We start from the raw sequence: 25,005 nt of genomic DNA on the forward strand, positions 1-25,005 counted from the left end.
AATAAAAGGTTGCTTGGTTAAAATTTAAGCCACACTCTAGTCAAAAAAAAAGGAGTTTCAATTTGCAGCCAGTGGCAGGGCCCCCGGCTGGCCCTCAGGCCAAGCCCAGCCACTTACTTGTCTCCTGGATCTGGCTGTCCAAGGTCTGGGCCTCCCTTTGGTCACCACCCCCTGCCAGGGTGGTGTGGCCACTGAGGCCACTGGCTGAAGTGGGGGCGCCAGCTTCGGGCGCTGCCTCAGGGATGGCCGGCTCCTCCCCAGCAGGGGGGCCCGGACACGGAGGGGCCTCGCTGCCACCGCCCTCAGTCTACAATGAAACAGTGGGGGAGACAGTGCAGGGTCAGTCGGGGAGGAGGTGGGATGGATGATGGTGGTGGGTTTTACACACAGCCCCTGCCCGCCCCCGGCCCCCCGCTAGATTACTGTCCAGTCATCCGAAGAATCTAGGCCAGGTACTCCCCACCCCACCCCCACCCGATCCTGGCTCGGAGGCCTGGCCTGGCGCAGAGCAAGAACACAGGCCCCGGAGCAGGAGAGCACAGCCCTGGCACAGCGCGCAGCCTAGCTGATGACACTCTGGGCGACGCCTCTGAGGGGCAAGGGTTCCTGAAGTCTGAGGTGAGAGGTAAGGGGTGCAGGCTTCTCAGCAAGGCCGACACCAGACACCTAGCTGTGACGGCAAAAGCCCTGGGACGGTTGGTAGAGTGCACGTCTGGAACTGGCTGGGAAGCAGGGGTGCTGCAGGCCAGCTAGGTAGCTCTGGGAGCCTGAAGTCAGTTCGGAGGAGTGCAGCCTGCCACCTCTGACTCGGTGAATCCCAGACTGCTCCCGCCACAGAGGGGACGCTCGGGGGGCTCTCTCGGGAACTCCCGGGGCAGCCCTGCCTGTTCATCTAGCCATCTCTGGACACTGAGGCCTCTTCTGCGCTGGGCGCCCTCCTGGAGCCTGGGGCACAGGGGAGGGGGGAAGGTGTCCAGGGAGGTGTGACCGAGGGAAACTTCGGGGGCCTACAGGGCTTTCTGGGAGGAGGATGGGGGGCAGTGAACACCCAGTGTGAGTAAAGCAGAAGAGGGAAGGGCAGCGGGGAGCTGGAACCCCCGGGCCCCAGAATGCCCGAAAGTGACAATGGAGACACCACAGGGGTTTCTAATCAGAACAGTGAAGGAGACAGGCCTCTGTATTAGGAAAACAATTCCAGAAATTATAGAGAATAGGAGATGATGTGAATAAAGAAAAGAACACAAGACTTGGGGTCAGAAGGCCCAGGTGTAAACCCTGGTCTGCGGGTCCTTGCCACGTGGCCTCGGACAAGTGACTACCCCCAAGCCAGTGCCCCACGGGACAGGCTAGGGAGTCTCCTCACAAGGTACGGAGGCATGACGAAGAGCCTGTGACAGAGCCAGGGCCCCCAAATATTCACAGGAGCCAGTCAGGCCTTGAAGGGGTGCACGGACGGAAGCTGGGACAGAGGCTGGGCTAGGCAGGAGGAAAGGCCCACCACGGCTGCTCTTTGCCCTCTCCCTCGCTCACCCTCCCGAGCCGCGGAGCTAGCCCTGCGCTCCGAAGCCTGCAAGACGCTGCCCCACGGGTCCCCCCGCCCAACAACAGGGAACAGAGGATAAGAGCATCTTGGCACTTTACAAAGGGTCTCACGGTGCTGTGGAAGGAGGGAGGGAGGGAAGGCAGGAGGGAGGGAGGGAGGGAAGGCAGGAGAGGCCCAGCCAGTCTCGAGGATGGGAAGCCCTGCCCACCTGAACACTCTCCCAGAGCCCCAGCCTGGGGCGGTCCTGGCAGCTGACAATGTGCTACCCTGCTCCCAGGCCCAGCGCGGAGCCTGGCATGGAGCACGTCCCCACACAGCCTCTCATGAGGTAGCTGGGGACAGACCACCCGCCTTGTGGAGGAGTTGCGTCCCAGCCCACAGGCCCCTTGGAAATGGCCAAGATGGGTCCAAAAAGGCAGGCAGGCCATGGCTCTCAGGAGAGGTTCTGTGTCCAGGTGGACAGGGCAGAGGCAGCTGGGCTGGGGCCTCTTTACCTCTCCTGCCTCACTCAGGACTGATGATGGACACGGGGAGAAAACACAACGGTGTGGGGGAAACAGGACTCCTGACGATACTGAGGGGCGGTGACAGGCACCCAGCTCCTGGGACCCAGACTCCAGCTGCACCCCCCCACCCCTCCCAAGCGGCCTCCCTGCTGCCCCATTGCTACCTTCACGGCCCCTCCTGCAGGCAGGTGGCCCACGTTATCGAGGGATCCCACCTTCGCCTGGGCCTTCTCCTTGAAGTTCAACTTCTGACTTTCAATCTTGACATCTCCACCACCTGGAACCAAAAAACCACCGGTCACGTGGGCAAAGCCAGGAGGCTGAACAGGAATCCCAACTTGGCCAAGGACTCGCTATGTACCCAGTACAGACACCAACGTGACCTGCTCCCAATGGCTCCAAGGACAATGGAGGAAAGGACAGTGAACGCGCTTGTCACACAGGGCCAATCTTCTCAAAGCGGGGCTGACAATCTGCACTGGGCCGGCGGGAACGCCTCCACAGAGAACCACAGGCCCACCACACAGCCTCCGGCCGAGCCTCTCAGGGCGCCTCGAGGGCGTCTGCTTTAGGTTCTCTTGGCAACGTAACAACTCCCTCTGACTGACGGGGGGTACGGGGCGCTGCTCCAGCTTCCTTTCAGTCTACGAACGCCCTGCCCGTCAGGGTCGGGATCCTGGCTTCACAGCTGCAAGAGCTGATACTGGAAAAGAGTGACTTGCCCAAAGTCACTGTCAAGCTGGCGACGGGCAGAGACAGGGTGGAAGTGTGGTCTGAGCTGTTCAACTGAGCCACACTGTAGTGACAAGAAGGAAAGTGGGAGGTGGCTTCTTTGTAGTGGAGGAGGAGGAGCGGCGGGAGTCCTCTCGGTACCCGCTGAGAAAGGCCTGGCCCGGCCCCTGGGGCCCAGCGCCCTTGCGTGGTGGCGCAGGGAGGCGGCCTGCGAGCCAGGGCGAGGTTCAGAGCTCCGCGCCACAGGGCGGCCACAGGATCCAGGCCCAGACTGCTCTGGTGGGCCCACCCCTCTCCAGGCCCTGCAGCTTGGCTTCCCTGCGAGCCCACCCCTCACTCGCGCGGCCGACTCCTCGGCTCCTGTCCCAAACCAGAGCACCCAGCTCGCCTACACACCAGAGCCCTCCCTCCACGGCCCCCACCCGGGCCTCCAGTCAGTCAGTGGCCCTCGGGAGGGAGGGATCGCACAAGAGTGGGTTTTCCAGGTAAAAGGGGAAAATGACAGGGAGTTAAGGGCCAAAATGTTCTGATCCTTTTAAACAGAACGCATTCTAAAATGGATGAGGACACTGTCGAGAGGGACGTGGCCCCTGGTGGCTGGCCTCCGAGAAGCCAGAGCCGCAGCCGAGCACGCCTACCCTCAGCTCTGCCCTCGCCCAGGGCCCGTGGCAAGGGCACAGCTGGACTCAGGCCAGGCCGCGTTCCCGGGTGTTCGGAGGCATCTGCTGGGGGGCGCCGGGCCCACCACACACCCGCCGCAGCAGAGACCCCCAGCCGCAGCCCGGGCGGCACCGCTGAGCGACTCAGACCGGCCAGAGCTGGCTGCCGAGGTTTCCCTGCCTCAGAGCAGCCCCGGCTCCTGCCCTGATGACTCTTTCGGCATCAGCTCCTGGCATGCGATCCGGGAGTGCCAGGCACGCGGCAGGTGCTCGAGACGGTGATGCCCGTGCCAACGGCAGCCTTTGCCACCTGCTCCCCTAAGAGCTTAGCACCCAGATCCCCTCCCTGACAGGCACTGAACTGAGTGGTTTCCATCGCTGCATCCCGGGTGGGCGCGTGCGGCTCCGGGAATCTTTACGGAATGACCGAAGAGCAGGGGTGAAAGCCAGCGGTCTTGGCAGGACCACACACCCCAGGCATGCTGGGGTCAGGGAGGCAGCACTCACCAGGTTTGTGCTTGATGTTGGCCTTGGACCCACACTTGGAGGAGACCTTAGAGATGTCCACCTTCTTATTCTGAATCTGAACCTGAGAGACAAACCACAGAAACATCACTGCCTCAGAACGAGGATGTGTTTCAGGGCCTACGGCCTCCGAGCCCACCTTCAGCCCAACCAAACCAGCGTTCCCACAGCATCAGGACTTTCCCTCCCCGCTGGACCTGTGCATCCACCAGGCAGCTCTTCTCCCGTTTTTCTGAATCCAAATCTCCTAAAATGTCATTTTGTTCCACCTGAAATCTTACTTATCAACTCCTTGCTCAGAGATAATCTGGAATAATGTTTTCATGTTTTCCTTCCAGTTCTTTTCAGTGCGTTTTTCCCTCCTGGCTGGCTGCATAGGTATCTGTCTGTCTACGATTTGTACTCCTGCTTAATTCATGCTACAAACATTTTCCCACAAAGTTGAGAAATGTAAAGACGGGGCCACATAATCATCTATCCTCTAAGATCTTACAAAAACCTAACCCATGCCTGATGGTGAACATTTGAGTTTTTTCTAATTTTTCACCATTGAAACCATGGCAGCAGCAGGGGCAGCTGGGTGGCACAGTCAGGTGGTTGGGCATCTGACTCTCGGTTTCAGCTTGGGTCTGTCAGGGATGTGGGATCAGGCCCCATGTCAGGCTCCACACTCAGTGTGGAGTCTGCTTAGCACTCCCTCTCCCTCAACCCCACCCCCCTGCTCTCTAAAATAAATCTTAAAAAACAAAACAAAACACCACGGCAGCAATAAATATCTTTGTGACTAGAAGTCATGGCAATTCTGATGACCCCTAAGCAGCAGGATGCCCAGAACTTTGGTTACCTGCTCAAACGTTCAGACTGTATGCATTAAGGCTCTTAAACCATGAGGCCTAACTACTTTCCAGGAATGTGACAATGGACATCTACCACTGAGCTTAAGTGTCTGTCTCACCATATGCTCCCCACACTGGATATTCCCATTAAAAACAATAACGCTCTTCCCATAAGCAGCCTGAGGTGATCTCTGAAAATGGTTTGCTATTCACTTGGCCCAGAAAACCCTACAAAATCAGACAAATCAAGGGTTCAAACCTTCGCGTTCCCTGTAAGAACACGTGTGAAACGGCCCAGGCCATCAAGAGCAGGCGTATCTGAAAGATGTCACTTTGCAGAAGCCAACGCAAGCCGCGCCGTGGCCATGATGGTGGATGGCCCAAGAGAGTGCTGAATTTTTACTGCACATGCTTAAAAATGCGGAGAGTCCTGCTGAACTGAAGGGGTTAGGCGCAGACTCTCTGGGCACTGAGCGCACTAGGAGCACAAAGCCCCCAGGATGTGGTGCAGAACTTACGGACTGGTGGTCGCACTGACCCACACACGAGTTCTCCCTGCCACAGTGAGATGGGCCTTACTGAAGAGAGCAGACTGTTCCTAAACCAGAAGAGGAGGCTGCACAGGAGAAAATGGGATCTCAGAAGAAACTGAAGAAACAAAAACTTATGGCTTGAGAGTAAATTCTACATAAACGCAAACAGAAATTAAAAAAACAAAAACCGCCACCACCACAAGTTCGCTGATCTATACGTGAGAATGGCTCAGTTTGGGGTGCTCTGCTCATTATTAAGGGCACTGACCACCATCTGCGTGACACACCCGCTCACTCTCCCGAAGAGCCGCGCCCAGCGCACAGTTGTGTCGCGACATCGGCAGCCACCAGGCGCAACCTGCAGGCCCTGCAAGGTCTTTGCCTAATCGGACATTCTCCCCACCACTGGTGAGTCATTAGAAGGGTGACCAGCCTCGGACTCGAATCCCACTGGGGTGAACGTCCTGCTCCTGGGACCGAGGGCACATGTTTCCCATCATCTACAGTTGGGCACTGGGCTCTGGGATGAAGATTTCAGGGTCCCTGTGACTGACCCAGCGGCTCCTCGGTCCTGTGGAAGAGCCTGGCTTTCCACCGCAGTCAAGTCCTCCAGGCAGGAGCCCAGGGAGCCCTGCCAGCAGGTGCCACACCCTCTGGTGGGGCTCCATCACCTTCTAGGACCCTGTCTCCCTTTCTTCAGTGTCAGGAAATACTGTTTCCATTGTACTGCAAGAGAACACAGGCGATGCCCGCTGCATTTCCATGTGCGCACCCATAGCCCAGGGCCTGCCACAGGGTAACTTCCCACAATCCTCAGCTTGCTTCAGCCACCCTCACTCTCTGCTCATGCTGCTCCCTGGCCTAGCAAGCCCACTGCATTCTCCTCCCCGGCCTTCAAAGCCCAGCTCAAGGGCCACCTTCTCCAAAGCCTCCCCAGGCTCTAGCTTCACTCCGCCTCTTCTTCACATCATCTCTCCAAGGGCCACCAGCATCAACAGGACACTAACTGCGTCACGTGTTCGGGAATCATTCATGAAGGACCTACCACCCTCACGACACCAGCTTCCACTTTGTCTATTTCCAACGAGGCTGCGATTCTCTCTCAATGGGAACACAGGGAAGTACTTTTCCCAACCAAATGCCTGGCAGCCCCTGGAACCACGACAAACGTGCCCTGCAGCAGTGGGGCAAGCGCGTCTCGTGCCAGCCCCCAGATGCCGTGAGCAGCTCCGGAGCTCCGGTCCTCAGGTGAAGCAGCTGACGAGGGGCAATTCTGCTTTACACACATGCTCCAGCCAACGAACAGAGAAGGAGTGAGTCTCACCACAGCACAGCCGCTGAACGCACGGGTCTAGGTACTGGCCGTCAGAGGACGTGCCTCCTGACAGAAACACCACCGCTCCCTACCAAAGTCTTGCAAAAATCGGCGGGGTGGGGGGATGGATCAAACCTGAATCAATTTAAAGACTATTGAGGGACAATGGAATATGCGAATGAAACCACCGGGGTGTAATCAGCAGAATCCAGATTCTAGAATAAGCTACTTGGTTTACTCCTGAAAAATACTGCTATAAAAAAATTGAAGGGAGCCTACAGAGTAAAAGAAACCTCAGAATATAAAAGACAAGACACATCAACCAATCACAATTTATGGACCTTCTTCGTGTTCTGATTCAAGTAAGCAAACCTGTTTAACACATCAGTTTTACACACGTACACATACACACGTACATTAAAGACTTCTTTTAAAGTTATAAATGGAATATTTGCAGATGAACGATGTATCTAGGACTGGCTTCAAAACAGGGTGGGCAGACACAGATAAGATTGGACACAAGGAGGGGCACCTGGCTGGCTCGGCGGAGCGAGCGACTCTTGACCTCAGGGTCTTAATTGAGCCCCCTGTTGCTTGTAGAGATCACTTTAAAAAAAAAAAAAGGCTACAAGGATAATAAATGAAGCTGGGTAAAAGGTATATCCAGTTCACTGTAGTATTTTTTTTTCTATTTTTGTATGTATTTGAAAATTTTTTATAATTACAAATTTTAAAGAGTATAACTGTCCCCCTCACTTCATGAGGCCCACCACATCTGAGATGAGGCTCTCCCTCCTGAGGCTGGTATGGAAAAAAGCCACAGTCCCTTCCAGACAACCCGCCCTGTCCTGTGCTCCCCTGGCCACTCGCCTCCACTTGATGCTTTCAGGAGCCACGTGCCGCTTCCCTGGCCTACGACGTGTGTTTCTCAGATGCTCCCTCCCCAGCGCAGCCTGACCGCCCCGGCAGAAGCCATGCCGCCCCTGTGGTCCTCTCCACCAACACCGGCATCCCTGCACCTCGTTCTAGCTATTCGCACGGTCTGCCCCCCCAGCCTGGGACGCCCTGCAGCCCCCAGCCCAGAGACAGCGGTAGAGGCTGCTAAGACGACACAGCCACCAGGTCTAAGAACCCATCACACACAAGGGTGAAACGGAAGAAAGACGGTCACAACTTCTTAAATCGGGGGAGAAAATCTGCTCCGTCCCCTGCCCTCACGTGCCCCTGGCTCTCAACAAGGGGGACGTGTGTCTGTGTGCCGGGGCGCTCTGGAGCACTCCCTGGGGTCCTGCTCCAGGCCTCTCCTCTGGGTGTTAGCCTCAGAATCTCCATCCAGGAGGGGACGGGGTTTGTGTGTGACGTGTGACACTGCTCTCCTGCACAGCGGGCCTGCTCTTTCTCCACTGCATGTTTACCTGGGGTGGCTTCACGGAGGGGCTGAGGAAAGGAAGGACAGGCCTCCGTGTACGGGCTACCCTCCTCCTCCCGCCCGCACACGCTGCTCCCAGGCGGTCTCCCAACGCCCTGCTGTCTCAGGACGCCTCCTGCAATCAAATGCTTCCAGGGCGCCTGGTGCTCAGTCGGTTCAGCGGCCGACTCTCGATTTAGGCTCAGGTCGTGAGACTGAGCACGGAGTCTGCTTGTCCCTCTCCCTCCTGCTCGGTCATCGTGTGCTCCCCCCAGCTCACGTACTCTCTCTCTCGTATAAAATCTTTTTTAAAAAATGCTTTAAAAAATCTTGAAGTCACGTGTGATCAGTGTGGGAAGAGCACAGTAGGGGATAATGATGCCTGTTTTCCGAGCTCGTGCATGCGCAGCACACCCTACTAAATGCATTTCTGTCACACATGCAATGACCGAGGCCTTCAGAATCCCCGGCTCACCTCCTGTTTTTATCTAGGCCAAAAGCCTGGAAGGCAAAGCTAAAGCTGCTGGCTACCCGGGGCCCTTGTACGCTGACCTTCACCACCTTAACCAGATACAGTCTTTAAACGCTCCACCCACTTCAGCTGATCCCACCCCAGGCCGGCTCCCGTCAGGCCAGCTACCAAGCCAGCCAGGGGCATTCCACCTGCGTGTCACCGATGTGGTTTCTGCCCCTGCCAGAAGAGCCACGGGTGGGGAAGTGACTGGAAGGAGCTGCAGTAAGGGGGCTTGTGGAGCGAGAAAGGGAAGCCCTGAGGCAGATCTCCCACAACAGAACTGCTGGGTGGGGGGGTGCTGGTAAGCCACGCGCAGGATGGCGTGGCCGCTGAGGGGGCAGGAGGGACAGAGCCTGAAAATGAACGGGGTGAGCAGCGCATGACTCAGCCCAGTTCAGGGCAGTAAGGAGAAGGAACGGAGTGAGCAGGATGACAGAGCAGGACGGGCTCCCTCACTCCGGGGCGGGGAGAGAAGTGGGTGAGGAGCAGTGAAGGCGGAGGCCGCACACGGCGGCCCCATCACACACGTCCCTCTGGCGTGTGCTGGAGTCACGCCTGCCTCTGCACGGTCACAGGGACACGTGGAAAGTGTTCTTTAACACTGCACCACGGCCTCCCTGCTAGCCAGAGTCACCTGTGTCTCCAACACAGAGCTTAGGGCTGGCACAGAAGGGCAGCATGATGAAGGGATGCCTGGATGAAGGAAGGAAGGGGACAAAGACAAAAGGAGAGGCTGAGGGAATAAGAGGAGGAAGGACTCAGAAAGGGGAAAAGTGGGGGTAAGAGAGCAGATGGGAAAGAGGGGTGAGAAGATGCCAAGTGGGCGTCACTGGGTTTTTGTATTTAGGGGTTTCCCAGAAACAGCCAGTCTAAACACACCGGAGCACTGAGGCCTCCCCTCACTTTGCTAGCCTGCGTCTGGAAGGAAGCCCCGGGCCAGGATGCCGTGGTCCCGTCAGCGCGGGCAGGTGGCCCTCTCCCCAATGCGCCCCACAGGGGGCTGGGCCTCAGATGCCAGCTGTCCGGAGCTCATACTTACATTACCACCTCCAGGGACATGCTTAATATTGTCCTTGGAACCACACTTGGACTGAATATGGCTGTAGCTCACTTTTTTCGAGACTATCTGGACCTGGAGTGTTAGAGAACAGAAAAAAACAACACAAAGGGAGAGGGCTGGTTAGAACCGACACAGGGCAGGCAGTGAGTCCACACGTGATCACAGTGGCCAACAGAGAGTGTTGTCACAACTCCGCCCCCACCTGCAGCAGCACCGCTGTGGAGAAGCGCAGGTGAAGGAATGTGAAGGAAGCAGGAAAGGGAGTGAAGACAAGAACACACAACACGAGGACAGAAGCAGAGGCTGCACAAGGGCTAATGGTCCTCCTCACTGCTCCTCGGGGCTGGGCTGTGGTTCATGAGGCCCAGCCAGGAGCACGCCCCGGATGCCCACCCAGGCACAGCCTGGCTCCTGCTCCCACCAGCTCTCTCCCCGAGGGGACTCCTCTCTGCAAGGGTCCTGCTCATCTGGACTGGTTCTCACCAAGCTTGGCCCTTCCCTTAAATCTGGGGCTGGGAACTGCGGCAGCTAGACCCACTCTGGGAGGCAAAGGCTGCTCCGAGAATCACCAGACCGCTGGCTCATGGGGCACCGATCTGACACAGGAGGGAAGGGACATCATAGCTCAATTATAAAGGCAAATGGACCAGAGGCCGCTGGACCTGCCATGCAGAATCCGGACGCCAGGGGGAGCGCGGGCCACAGGCTCGGCAGGCAGCTCCACACTCCACAGGCGGGTTGTTTGTCTCCAGGCTGGAGTGAGCACAGGACGAGTGAGCTTCTGGTCTAGACTTTTTTTCAACTCAAGAGTAAAACACTTCCCTCAATCCTCCAGATGCCCAATCCTGTGCCCTTTGAGTTTCATGCACAGAGAAAAGCGGCTCCAAGCAGGGCTGCAATGGTGCATAACGGGGTGCGGGCGGGGAGGGGGGCACAACACTTCATACTGTAGTGCTTATGAATGGCTCCCCCTGGAATGCAGCCACACAAAGGCCCAGGCTCTAAGGGCTGGAACAAAGAATTCTCTTTGAGCCTTCTGAAAAAGAAACAGTTGCCAGCTTCCTTCCTTCCTTTGCTTCAGAGCCCTTCAGAAATGAAGCAGGCAGGCCCCAAGCTGAAGAGTTTTCCACAGAGCGGAGAAATCCACCCCGAGAAATTCCGACCCAGATACCTCACGGTTTCGTGCCTTCTTTACAATGTCAGTGATGAATAACTGGTTAGCGAACCATTTCCTAATAAAACCCTGCTCTGAACCAGAGCCCCCAAGGACCTCTAGGAGTCACCTGGAAGCCTCGCTGACTGTACACATTCCCTGGGCTGAGACCGCCCATCCTGGTCCCTGAGAGCGAGAGGTTAGGCTCCTCTGGCAGCCCTTGGCTGGAGAGACCACCCACCTGCCACAGCCAAGGGAAGAGGGTTCCCACAGCCAGGAGGAGGGGCCTGGTTCCAGAATGTGGAGGCAAGAGGAAAGAACCCAGAGTTTCCGCTTACCTGCGCAATCCCTAGGCTGAGTGGGTTTCTAGAGGGAATGAGCATCCACACTTTCAGAGAGCAGGTGACTTGGGGAACCAGGGCAAATGAAGCTATCTCCACAGCCAGCATGTTATGAAAGCGGCCTTCTAGGTCAGTCTAAAGCACCAGGGCTCCAGGGTTCCTGGTGCTGGAAAGGAGCCAATGCCACGTCTCCCTGTGGCAGCACCTGGGTGCTCGATGTGTGTGTTTTGCGTGCAAAATGGGTGGGGTTTCACATCAAGGTCAGTGTGAAGGAAGTGGCTTGAACGTTTTTGGATCCATGTTATCCGGTTGAATAAATATTCCCCAAGGGGTAATGGGCTCCCAACTCGGTTACTGTCAGGGTTAATACAAAAATTTTTCTGATGGCTGAGTCATCAAACAAAGAGGAGGGTATGCGGGGGAGAAGGAGAAACTAGTTAAGGACAGGGAAGAAGTGCAATAGAAGGGAAAGTGACTCAGGCTGGAAGAAACAGTTTATCATCTTTCACCTTCAAGAGGTAAAAGTCTACATAAAACTCACTTTCCCAGCAGGTGGTCTCTGCGCACTCGCAATGGGACCGGCTGTTTTAGCGACTGCGTTAGGTTCAGGCTTTCGAGCCGGAGCAGATGCCTCTGTTTTTTTCTCTACTTTGGCCTGGATGGAGATAAAGGGAGGGCACATTTCAAACCAAGAGGGTAAGAGCCCGAATGCCAAGAAGGGAAGAAAGCTGCAGGGGACTCGAATCCAGGCCAGGCCGCCAGGCAGAAGCAGGTCACCCGTGCTCCTAGGAAAAAACCACCATTTTCCAGGGTAGACCAGCCAGGGGGAAGAGCTGCAGACCAAAGTCTTGAGACCCGGGGAAGGGATCAAGATAGCATTCACAGAGAGAAGGCGGAAAGGAGGGCTAAGTCAGTGATTCTCTTTGGAGTATGTGTTTTCCAATCACGATGCCTTCCCACTCAACGTCCTCACCCCAAGGAAGCTGCCAAGTCAACAGGAGCCACGACCGATGCTGGGAAGCATCACACCACTCTGGTATGTTGGAGCAGAAAATAATTTGATCACCAGGCCAAGTCACTCAACTTCCCACCAAGACCACCTGCAACTTTTGCCCAAGGAAAGCGTAAGAAGAGCTCAGGAAGGGGGAGATGGGTCAGGCACTAAGTACGCCAGAGCCGCAGCCTCTTAGCGAAAGCAACTCTCAGGCCCTTTTTCCAGACTACTCTCAGTCTGCCATCAGTGTTTTCCAAAAGCACCAGGATTCTGCCTCATTTTGGACCCTGTTCAACTTTTTTAAGGTTCTGGATTGAAGCAAATTAAGCTGTCCTACCCTGAGTGGGAGGAGTGGTGGTTTAATGCTAGAGAATCACATAGGAAATGAGGACGTTCCTGCTACAAGGACTTTGACTGGGACGTTCGCTACCACTTTTTCATACACCAAAGTCCCACTGTTCTAATAGCTGACAAATAATTCTGGGATGGATGCAACCAGACAATGCTTAAGAGTGAAGCGCCGGGGCCTGCCCTGCCATCACAATTCCCCACGGCAGCCCTTGTGATTAGGAAAGCAGGAGGCCTGCAGCAGCGAGTCCTCCCGGCCACGAGAGGACGCCCTACCCTCTTTCAGGCAGAAGACCCCCACGTCAATGCTTCCACCTCCTACAGGTCCCGCTTCTCAGACATCGCAGGGGTAGGGAGCAGTCCAATCTCTCACCTTCACATAGTCTCACAGTCCTCTTCTGTCTTGTTAAGGAGAAGAACCCTTTTGCCTCCAAACAAAAATGTAAGCCTAAACCCCAAAATACAGAACAGGAGCCTCTCTGATGGGGACGGGAAGAGAAAGCCTGCTGCTGCGACCTGGAGCCCAGGCTGAAAGTCCCTGGCACTGAATCCAATGTCCCCATAGCCCTTCTTCTTTGGTGGACACCTGGGGCTGATGTGAGGACACGCCTGGGGAACAGTAGATGGGTGTGGCAGCAGAAGAAGCAAGGGCTGGCATGCCGAGACCCCCAGCTTCCTGGACTCACCCGGCCTCCTCCAGGCTGGTGCTTGATGTTTTCCGTGGAGCCAACCTTGGAGCGGACATTCTTCAGATCAGGGGCAGAAGCGTTGGTGGACAGGCGGCTCAGCCTCGGGGCAGAGGAGCTGGGCTTGGCTGACATGGGCTTTTTGTCTGAGGAAGGAGTCCCAGAGGGCCGGGGAGGGGTGGGTGTGGGCTTGGCTCTGCTGGGAGCCACCCCTGCCACAGGGGCGGCCCCAGAGACAGTGGTGGTTTTCTTCACGGAGCTGGTGGACGTGCTCTTGGAGCGACTCAAGTCAGCTGCAAAGGTAGGAGTGAGAGAGAACAAAGGTTCAGGGGGAGCGAGCAAAAGGGAGCCTTAGAGCCGCAGAGAGGTAGAGTTTATTTTAGGGTTCCACGAAGTAGGGGACAGGGTGTTACCTGGTGCAGACTTGGTAGCTGTCTTCTTCATGTCTGCAGGTTTCCCCTCAGTCTTGATGGCTGCACAAACACACACGGTTTAACACTTAGTGTTGAACAAACTACCTAGTGAACGGCTCATCCAATACTCATTCATTCATTCAACTATTACTGAGTATGGCCCTTTCAGGCCATGGGCTGTGCTAGTCGCTGGGAATAAATGGAGGCGGCAATTAGACAGCCAGGTAAAGACTGTGGCCTTCCGCAGCATACATGGCCACCCACTCTATCTCATTCTTTTCTACAGCCTTGCCAATGCCTTCCACGTAGCCTCGGAAGTGGGTTATCAGTACAGGCCAGCGGAACTGAACCACCTATTTCCTGTCATGTATGCCCATAACCACGATGTGCTGAGTGCTACGATGTTACTAAGAAAGGAACAGCAAATCCTACCTGGCACTCCATTAGAATCCCTTTCACTCAAGAATCTTCTGAGTATACATACTTGCTAAGCTCATGTGGAAATCAAGGATTCACTTTTCAATGTACCCCATTAAGGACGGGTGCACGAACAGGGGTGCACAGCTTTCTGTGATGCTGGCTGGAGCTACTGGCTGGGGCAAAGCCAAGGCCCCAGCCTTCTCCCCACTGCTTCCCACAGAAGTGAAGGGTGACGGTACTCACCAGTGGGCCTCTTGGGCACAGGCGTGGGGGGGCTCCGACTGCTTGGCCCAGCTGAGGCAGGACTGGCAGCAGCTGTGGCTTTCGGAACGGTCTGGGTGCTCTTGGAGCCAGGCCTGAGGGCTGGAGCAGAGGCCGGCTTGGATGGTGAGGCCCGCTTCTCCACGATCTTTGCCTCTGCGGCAGGCTGGTAACAGGGAAGTGGAAACAAGAGCTGCGGGTCAGCAGGAGCCCCGGGAAATTAGCAGACACCAGAACACTGGGGCACTGTGGATCTCACTGATGGGGCACTCACTGACAGGACAGCTGATGCTGCTCTAAGATCTAAGTCCTTCAGACAAAGTGAGAAACGGCCCTGCAGGGAGCTGTGTCAGCTGGAGTCAGGAAATGGGGAGTCTAACTATCTCAGTCCAGCCTGGACCAGTGAGAATGAACAAACCAGAAAGTAATACCACATCACAAACGCAGTTTGTCTCAGGACCTAATGTATTTAAATACATGAAATACTTCACTATTCAATTACTTGACCAAAGACAAATAAATATATAAACAACACAAAAAATTAAAAATTAAGTTTAATCGAATTCAGTCCTTCTTTTGGCAAAGATGCACCCAGTGAATGCTGGGTTAGGGCTGTAAACGGCGAGAACACTGGCTTCACCAGTCAGATCAGAAGCTTGAGCTGCAACCCCAGTCAGGCCCCCAATTCACAGTGTGTTCCGGAGCAAATCACAGAGCCTGTCTGGGCTTTATTTCCTCAGTCGGATAAAGGAGGTCGAACAGCGGGTCTCTGGGGACCAGCTTTGACGCTATGTGGTGTTAGGGATCAGAGGAGAAGTCTCAGAGCACAGGCACGTCAAGACCGTGTAGGCGGAGGGGGGGAGGCCTGGCCACCAGAGGGGATAAGAAGCACTGATGTCACAGCTGTGACTGAGAGCAAAAGGGAAAAGGCTCCCAAGCGCAGATGCTTGGCATCTGGGTCACTCCAGACCCTCTTTCAGGGAGGCTGGGCACATCACCACTAGTAAGGAATCAATTTAGTCTGGTTTCTACGGGAATAGAAGTACCAAGTTACTCAAGAGAATAAGCCAAATCATAGACACAGTAGATCCAGCTCTTTTACGCCAAGAGAAATGGCCACACAGGTTCGTATATTGGTGGAGACAAGCAGGATTCAGCTTAAATGGAAAATCAGCTAAGGAGATGCTCAGAAATGGGCTGGCATCCAATTCAAGTCTAACCCTGAGAGTGCAGGGTAATGACCACTTCTACAAATGAAGTCCCTAAGTATGGAAGGAAGAACCCTAAGGCTGGACTTGGGAGGAACTGGTTCAGCTACCAGCTCTGTTTGGAATAGAGCGTAGGATTTTGTGCAGAGAGATCCCTCTTGCCGGCTCTAAGATCCGGGTATAAACCAGACACTCTCTGAGGTCTCCTTCAAATTCTCAATATTAGGACTGTGATTCAGAATAATCTACCAGGGTCTTATTTTGCTAATAATAGTGATGAAATAAGTTGGAAAAAAAGGTATTAGGGATAGAGAACTCTAACATACACATGACATCCTTGACTTAAGTCAGACTCTTGGCTTCAGCAAGCCATAGAACCAGCCTGCTTTCAGAACTGTAGTTACTCTGCTGTTTCTCAATTTACACTGTCTTCTCTACCAGAATCCTGGATCCACTTATTTTTTCTAAGGTTTTTTTTTTCCCTTTGTTTGCTTCTTCAATCTTTCTACCAAAATAAGGATAAATATAAATTTCATTATGGGGCACCTGGGTGGCTCAGTCATTAAGCGTCTGCCTTCGGCTCAGGGCGTGATCCCGGAGTCCTGGGATCAAGCCCCACATCAGGCTCCTCCACTGGGAGCCTGCTTCTTCCTCTCCCACTCCCCCTGCCTGTGTTCCCTCTCTCGCTGGCTGTGTCTGTCAAATAAATAAATCTTTTAAAAAAATAATAAAAATAAATAAATAAATTTCAGTAGACTTTAGTTTTTAATCAACTTCTCAAAATATTTTCATGTGTTTCATATCTAAAAGACAAACAGCAGTAATAATTGGAATGCATATCGCCTTTTCAGGTCAGCTGTATCTCAGAATGCTGTTTAAAAGCTGCATGGCATGGGGCGCCTGGGTGGCACAGCGGTTAAGCATCTGCCTTCGGCTCAGGGCGTGATCCCGGCGTTATGGGATCGAGCCCCACATCAGGCTCTTCTGCTATGAGCCTGCTTCTTCCTCTCCCACTCCCCCTGCTTGTGTTCCCTCTCTCGCTGGCTGTCTGTATCTCTGTCGAATAAATAAATAAAATCTTTAAAAAAAAAAAAAAGAAATAAAGTTTGTCTTTAAAAAAAAAATAAAAATAAATAAAAATAAAAGCTGCATGGCAAAAGCCAGGCAAGAACAATGTTGACAGAGGCCCTGAGCATCAGCCCCAGGTTCAAATACTGGCTCTGCTACTTACTAGCACTGGACCTTAGGAAGGTTATTTCACTGACCTATAAAATGAGAATACTAATACCCACATCATGGGTTGTTGAGAAAGAGAATCAAAGGAATTAACTTATATAAAGGAACCAGTAGAGGACACTTCATGGTTGTTACTGCAGAGTGAAATTTCACTAGACCACCCCCCACCTGCCGTCTTCTGTCTGCCCCAGGATTTGCCGTGCCAGGGCTCCAGTCATCCTCCCTCTGCCCTCTTGTGCAAATAAGTTGTCTTCTCACGATCAAGAAAAGCAGTCAACTGGGTAAATGAGGAGGGTCAGAAAGCTACATATTTTATCATTCTTTGTCTATGACAGGATTTCTCAGTTTCTTGGCCAGGTTCCAACCTAGACTACAATTCCTAGGTTCTGCCCATTTCCTTTACAAGATTAGATGATACACTAACATTTTAACATGGGAAACTATTTCCCACCATGAATTTAAAGGGTAATACTGAGCTGACCGAAAGGCCCTTCTCAAATAAAAGAAGATGTTAAGGAAAGCGGCCAGAGACTCCAGGTGCCTTTCTAGAACAATCCTGTTGAAGCCACTCCTGCTCCAAATTGACTGGTTTCTAGGCAGTAACGTGTGGGTGACCTGGAAAACTGAAAACCTGCAGGGGGAGCCCAGGGAGAGAGGCCCAATGTCAAAAGCAAAGGAAGTTGTCACATGTTGCTGCAACCTACAGAGACCAGCTAGAAGACCTTATCCAGAAAAGGAACAGGCAAAACCCACTTCTGCCAGAGGATTAAAGAGAAAGACAAGGAATCGAATTCGGGGAATCTGATGTGGGAACTGTACCAAAAAGTACGTGACAGTATGTGGAGGAGGGCAAACTGGCTAACAAGTGCTTCAACCGGGAAAAGTGAGGAGGAGCTGGGAGGAAGAAGAAACCCAAGCAGATGTTGTGTTGCCTCCCGGCAGGGCAGGCAAAGGTACAGAGTCCGAAAGGCCCTCAGAGGTTACGGCTGCACTATGGGCCCCCAAGATTTTCAAATCGCCTTTCTCCCCGTCCCCCAATTCCGCCAGCTTGACTGCACTGCCTGGTAGCAACGGGAGTGATCGGACACTTGGTGGGGAGCACGTCTCCCTGGCACAGGCTTCAGTGGCTACTTACCTTGGGTTTTGCGTCTTTTGCAGGCAAGGTGGAAGGCCTGGCAGTGGCGGCCGCAGGGCGTTTGGGTGGGGCAGCCGACACTAAACCTGCAGCGAGGCTCATGGGTTTTTTATTCGACCCACCAAAGGTGGTGGGAGCTGGCTGCTTAGGGAGAGGAGTGGGCTGAGTTTTGGCTTTCGATGTTGAAGTCTTTGCAGGCTGAGTGGTGGCCAAAGGCTTTAAGTTGATGTGTTGTTTTGTTTTTTTAAAGCCAACATCAAACACACAGACAAAAATAAAAACAAATTAAAAAAAAGTATAAATCGCACAATTCAAAGTAAAATTATAAGCATGAAGATATATGCAACTGAAAAGCGGCATTCCGTTCTTCTGAGCTTGGTAAGAAGCCATGAGAAAGGTAAAGAAAATTGGGAATTCATTCTTAATGACAACGTCACAGCTTCCAGCAGTTTGGTACCTGAAGACTTAAATTCAGTGATGGCTTTAAACAATTAACTAACTTTTGGTGGCTGCAATAATCCTATGAAGAAAAGTCACCAGCACATGATTAAACGGTATTTGTACCTTGCTAGGGCAACAGCGGCAGGGTTTTAGGACCACACTGAAGTCTGGCATTTGTCTTCTGCACCGAACACCAGTCAGTTGCCTGAAGCTTTCAGAATCTACTCCTGAAGAGTTCTGCAAATCCCGTTATTGTTATTGTTAAGGGAAGCAGAAACCGCCTCTACAGAACATTTCTACATGTATTCAAGACAATGGGGTCAAAGGCAGAGATTTTAAGAGTTGAGTTAGGTTACTATGGTAAAATAGGAATATAAAATATTTTCTAAGAATGTCCAAAATTGGGGAAGGACTACTAATAGCTCAGAAAAAGGAAATTTCATTCATGGTTCAAGCAATAATAGCAGAAGATACAGTTCTAAAAAATGGTAGCAGGAGAAGATAACCCACCACTCTGTGCCTACCTTTGTTTTCTTCTCTGGGCTTGGTGGGAGCTCCTTGTTTGGAGGGGCGGTGATGTCATTTCCGGTCACACTCCCAGCAGGCCTTCCTTCTTCTGGCTTACTTATTCCTAAGTGGGGGTAAAGTCATGCTAAGCAGATGTTTTTTCATACCCATTTTGAAAAAGCAAGTCTTAGGAGAGACAGACCACTGACTAGCACTCCATTCTGAAGAAAACCCACAGGGCTGTGCTCTGAAATGTGGACAAGACTCCCAGGTTCCTCTCATTGTGACAGGACCGTTTTAGATTCCAGAGATTCAGGCAGCCTGTCCCTGCGGAGAAGCAACCTAAGTGAGATTTGCACAAATGACCAATGGAAGGAAATGGCCCTTAAAGTTTGGTTTTCCTTCCCTGGAGAATGGCAAAGGGGTTCTGTCACCCAACCACTAACTCCTGCAGCACACAGGGGACAAAAACCTCTTCTACTAGAGTTTATCTCTTGGAATAAAGGTTGCTGAAGATGGGATAAGAGCCAGAAGATCATCCAATGTCCTCCCCTTACTTCCTTTCCTTGTAAAGCACCACTTTATGGAGGATGTGAGATTAACTTGATCTGGTTCTAGCAGTGACCCAGATTTCCAACAAGCCTGAGGAGACTCATGAAATCTGACCCAAGGCCAGAAATAAAGTCTACGCCTAAGGCGAGGCCCAGCAGCACCACCATGGGGAAGTAACTCCAGATTTCAATAGGGCTACACCTGAATGCACTGAAACACCATGAAATTTATAACCTGGGTGTGGGAAAGACCTTTTTGAGTGGCACAAAATCCAGAAGCCACAGATCAGTCTGACTAAGGAAAAACTAAAAAAAAAGTCAATGTGACCAAAAAAAATAAAAAAGAGAAAAAGGAGGAAAAAAAAAGAAAATGATAAGGAAAGTCAGAAAGCAGACAATAAACAGGGAAAAAAAATACTGAGCATCACATCAAAGACAAAGAGCTTATTAGATAAATTACGCCTACAAATCACTAACTCCTATAAAAGCCAACAACCCATTGGAATAACGGCCTAAAGATTCTGAACCTAGTTTACAGAAAAATAAATATGAATCGAAATACAAATTGAAAATAAGATGCCCAAATTTTCAGAGAAATGAAAATTAAAACCACACTGCGATGCCATTTTTAACCTAACATATTGTCAGAAGTCCTACAAGGTGAAAACAGCCTGTAGGGAGAAATGAAGATACTCCCTGCTGCTAAGTGTGTGGGATGGGCACAACTCCATGCAGGGCAATCCAGCGATATCTCTGAAGACTGTACGTGCAGATAAATTCTAATCCAGATATCCAATTTCCAGAAACTTATTTCAGTGGTATATTCACACACCAGCAAAACAGCACATGCATAAGGTCTTCATCAGAACACTGTTCCTAACAGCACACAACGGAAACACCCTGGAAGTCTGTTCATAGAAATGTGATTAAAGCACCACGGCAGAGGGGCGCCTGGGTGGCACAGCGGTTGAGCGTCTGCCTTCGGCTCAGGGCGTGATCCCGGCGTTACGGGATCGAGCCCCACATCAGGCTCTTCTGATATGAGCCTGCTTCTTCCTCTCCCACTCCCCCTGCTTGTGTTCCCTCTCTCACTGGCTGTCTCTATCTCTGTCGTATAAATAAAAAAAAAAAAAAAAAAAAATCTTTAAAAAAAAAAGCACCACGGCAGAAATATCAATGTAATCTCCGCGTCTGAAAAAATAAAGCATGACCACTATGGAACCATTTCTATTAAGTGAAGAAAAAAAGTAAGGTGCAGAATAGTAAGATAACGTGAAATCCGTTTGTCTAGAGAAGGGATGGGGGCAAAATACATTTCTAATGCAAATACCCTTGTACGCGCACTTTAAAAAGGAGGGATGGGGGCAAAATACATTTCTAATGCAAATACCCTTGTACGCGCACTTTAAAAAGGCCTTCGGAGGGAACTTAATTTGTGTCAAATACCCTTGTACGAGCACTTTAAAAAGGCCTTCGGAGGGAACTTAATTTGTGTACGCTTGACCTTGCCTCCCCCAACACTACCTCCTGCAAAGTGCAGTACACTATCAAAACCAGGACACGGATATCAGTATATCCACAGAGCTTACACGGATGTGTTCAGTTCCACGTGCACTCTGCGAGTGTGTGTGTGCACGTGTGCATGCGCACACACACAGTGCCATGCAATCTGAGCACGTGCAGCTTTACATAACCACTGCTAACAATCAGGACAGATAAGTGTGCCATTACCACAGGGCTCCCTCACGTCACCCTTTTAGGGCCACCCCCCCTCCCTTTTCTAATCCTTAAATCTCTGGCAACCACTAATCTGCTCTCCATCTCTGGAACATTATCTCAAGAATATTACATAAATGGAATCACACAGTATGTTCCCTTTTGTGTCTGGCTTCTTTCACCCAGTGTACTGCTTCTGAGATGCGCCAGCGGTGCCATGTTACCAGCGGTTAGCTAGTTCCCTTTTACTGCTGACCACATTCCGTGGTGCGGCTCTACCAGTTTCCCTACTCTCACCTGCTGCGGTCACAAACACTGATGCACAGGACTTTTATTAAGATGGTGTCACTGTTAGTTCATGGAAATACAGTTAATTCCATCCTGTGACCCTGCTGAAACACTTAACTAGTTTAGGAGTTGTTTTAGTAGATTCCTTGGAATTTTCTATACAATCATGTCAGATTTATTTCTTCCTTTCTAATCTAAATGCCCTTTTATTTCCTTTCACTTTGTTGTGCTAATCAGAATTTCCAGAACTACAACATTAAGTAGGAGTATTGACAGCAGGCATCCTTGCCTCCTTCCCAGTTTCAGGGGAAACCACTCAGTATTTCACATTAAGTGTGATGGTTTTTTGTAGATGAGGAAGTTGATCAAGTTGAAAAAGTTCTCCCTCTCATCTTTGATGAGCATTTTATCATAAATGGATGTTGGGGTTTTGTTGAATGCGCTTCTGTGCCTATGAATTTTTTTATTTTTTATTATTTTTTGAAGATTTTATTCATTTATATTACAGAGAGAGAGACAGCGAGAGGGTGAACACAAGCAGGGGGAGTGGGAGAAGCAGGCTTCCCGCTGAGCAGGGAGCCAGATGCGGGGCTCGATCCCAGAACCCTGGGATCATGACCTGAGCCGAAGACAGATACTTAATGACTGAGCCACCCAAGGACCCCTGTGCTTATGAATTTTTAGACTGTTGATATAGATTACGTTGGTTTGGTTTTTGATTACTGAACCAGCCATGTGTATCTGGAATAAACTCCATTGGGCTATTGTGTACAATTTTTATATACTGCTGGATATGATATTAATATTTTGCATCTAAGTTCATGATTTACTAGTCTGTAGTTTGTTTTGTATGGTCTCTTGTTTTGGTATCAAATACAGACCTCATAAAATGAATCAGAAGTATTCCCTCCTCTTACATTTTCTGGAAGAGAATGTGTAAAATTGGTGTTAATTATTCTTTAAATATAAGGTAAACCCCTATAGTAAATCCCTCAGGAACTTTTTAATTAAAAAGTCTAATTTTTATTAATGGTTATTCAGGTTATCCATTTCATGTTGGTTGAGTTTTGGTAATTTGTGTTTTTCAAGGAATTTTTTCTAAGTTGTTGAATCTGGGGGTGTAAAGGTGCTCCTACTGTTCACTTATATCCTTTTAATGGCTGTAGTGATATCCTCTATTCCTGTTGTTAGTGGTTTGTGTCTTCTCTCTTTTTATCTTTGTCAATTTTGTTCAAGGTTTACCAGCTGTATTGGTATTTTTTTTTAAGAGCCAGCCCTTGGTTTAATAAACTTCCTTGGTTGCTTTCTTGTTTACAGTTTCACTGATTTCTGCTTGCTTTGGATTCATTTCATTTTTTCCCCTAGTTTCTTGATGTAACAACTTAGACTACTGATTTGAGATCTCTTCTCTAATGTAAACACGTAGAGCCATAAGTTCTCCTCCTAGCACTTGCACGGCTGCATTCTACAAATTTGGTATGTTGTATTTTCATTTTTATTCAGTTCATTTTCTTTTTATTTTTAGTACCCCGAGATCAAGAGTTGCACGCTCCACTGACTGAGCCAGCCAGAGCCCTCATTTTATTTTAAAGTTATCCTGTGATAATTTCCTCTTTGACCCATGGATTATTAAGAAGTGTACTCTTAATTTCCAAACGATTAAAGATTTTCCTGTGGTCTTTCTACTATTGATTTTTTTTAAATCTTTTTTATTTTTTTAAGATTTTATTTCTTTGACAGAGAGAGCCAGCGAGAGAGGGAACACAAGCAGAGGGAGTGGGAGAAGAGGAAGCAGGCTCCCAACGTTGGAGCCTGATGTGGGGCTCGATCCCAGGACTCTGGGATCACGCCCTGAGCCAAAGGCAGATGCTTAACGACTGAGCCACCCAGGCGCCCCTCTACTATTGATTTCTAATTTGATTCCATATGGCTGGACCACACATTCTGTTTGATTTACTTATTTGAAGATTTTATTTGAGAGAGTGCAAGAGAGAAAGAGAGAGCACGAGCAGGGGGAGGGGCACAGAGAGAGGGAGAAGTAGACTCCCTGCTCAGGACCCTAGGATCATGACCTGAGCCAAAGGCAGACGCTTAACTGACTGAGCCACCTAGGTGGCCCTGATTTTAATCTTTTAGATGTACTGAAATTCATTTTAAGACCCAGGATCCATCTTGGCAAATTTTCCATGGGAGCTTGAAAAGAACATATATTCATGCTGCTGTTGCTGGGTGGAATTTCCGTAAACGTCAACTGGATCCTGTTGTGTGATGGCACTGTTAAGTTATTCTTTATCTTTGTTAATATTCTGTCCCATAGTTCTACTGATCGCTTAGAGTGGGATGTAAGTCCCGAACCGTAATTGTGGATCTTTCTATTTCTCCTTTCAGCTCCATCATTTTGTTTCATGTATTTTGCAGCTCTGCTTTTTGGTGCTTATACATTTAGAATTGCTCTGTCTTCTTGATGGACTGATTCTTTATTCTTTGCTCTGAAGTCCACTTTGACTGGTATTAATATAGCCACTTAATGTTAACATGATACATCTTTTCCCACCTTTTACTTTCAACCTACCTACGGTCCTTACGATTGATATGCATTTTTCGTAGACAGCATGTACTTGGGTCATTTTTAAATAATCTATTCTTCCAATCTCTCTTTTAATTGTAGTAGACTATTTGCATTTAAAGTAATTACTGATAGGGTAAGACTTATTCTGTCATTTTATTGTTTTTTTCCCCTCTGGCCTTTAATTTTAATTATTTCAAAACAACATAATTTAGTACCAAATGTTTAAACATCCATTATAATTGCTATACTGTGTAATCGGCATTGTTTAAAATGGGATCAGCTACACAAAACTCATCAATTTTTCTTTAGGAAAAAGGTAGCAGAAATTCCAAAGAATGAAGGACAGACTACTAATGAGAGGTCACGTTTCCTAATCTAGCACCATAATTCCAGTCTTAGGCCATCTCAAGTGGCTGGAAGGAGGAAGGGAAGAAGTGAGGATGTTGGGAAAGCACAGTTCTTTTTTTTTTTTTTTTAATGATTTTTTTTATTATATTATGTTAGTCACCATACAGTACATCCCCGGATTCCGATGCAAAGTTCAATGCTTCATTAGTTGCGTATAACACCCAGTGCACCATGCAATACGTGCCCTCCTTACTACCCATCACCAGTCTATCCCATTCCCCCACCCCCTCCCCTCTGAAGCCTTCAGTTTGTTTCCCAGAGTCCATAGTCTCTCATGCTTCATTCCCCCTTCTGATTACCACCCCCTTTCTTTATCCCTTTCTTCCCCTACCGATCGTCCTAGTTCTTATGTTCCATAGATGAGAGAAATCACATAATTGTCGGGAAAGCATAGTTCTTAACTTGTGGCCCCATTTGTGCTCTCAGACAAGGCAGGATCTAGCGGAGAGGAAAATCGCTGAGGATGGAATTTCAAACAAAATGGTGGTTTAGATGGTAAGGAGGCCCTCAAGAACAGCAGAACTGGAATATCCAGAAGGAAGTACTGGAGTCTGTTCCATGAACCAGGGGGCTTCTTCCTGGCATCCAAGTCCTTTTTAATGTCTTCTAGTTTTTTAGCCAGGTCTGGTATGTCACAGTTCTGAGCCAGATATATTCCCACCATGGTACCAAAAGTAAACCCAAACAGGAACTGGAGCA

At 50.4% G+C, this 25,005-nt stretch overlaps 1 protein-coding gene across 12 annotated transcripts in view; it reads right to left on the bottom strand.

The window, feature by feature from the left end:
* Positions 1 to 25,005, bottom strand: part of MAP4 (microtubule associated protein 4) — a 182,910-nt gene that overhangs the window by 2,312 nt on the left and 155,593 nt on the right. For 4 of the 12 annotated variants that reach the window (XM_034658226.1, XM_034658227.1, XM_034658233.1 and 1 more), the window contains 10 exons: positions 18,792 to 18,898; positions 17,827 to 18,042; positions 14,230 to 14,413; positions 13,567 to 13,626; positions 13,154 to 13,446; positions 11,667 to 11,780; positions 9,611 to 9,703; positions 3,948 to 4,029; positions 2,214 to 2,326; positions 118 to 307 (listed from right to left, as the gene is read on the bottom strand). In XM_034658226.1, the coding sequence (XP_034514117.1) occupies positions 118 to 307; positions 2,214 to 2,326; positions 3,948 to 4,029; positions 9,611 to 9,703; positions 11,667 to 11,780; positions 13,154 to 13,446; positions 13,567 to 13,626; positions 14,230 to 14,413; positions 17,827 to 18,042; positions 18,792 to 18,898 (1,452 nt within the window). Of the gene's footprint in view, positions 1 to 117; positions 308 to 2,213; positions 2,327 to 3,947; positions 4,030 to 9,610; positions 9,704 to 11,666; positions 11,781 to 13,153; positions 13,447 to 13,566; positions 13,627 to 14,229; positions 14,414 to 17,826; positions 18,043 to 18,111; positions 18,505 to 18,791; positions 18,899 to 25,005 lie in introns of those variants that run through there. The other 8 variants (XM_034658234.1, XM_034658224.1, XM_034658235.1 and 5 more) reach the window with 6 other exon arrangements.

The sequence above is a fragment of the Ailuropoda melanoleuca genome, chromosome 4 (assembly GCF_002007445.2).
Source record: "Ailuropoda melanoleuca isolate Jingjing chromosome 4, ASM200744v2, whole genome shotgun sequence".
NCBI classification, from domain to species: domain Eukaryota; kingdom Metazoa; phylum Chordata; class Mammalia; order Carnivora; family Ursidae; genus Ailuropoda; species Ailuropoda melanoleuca.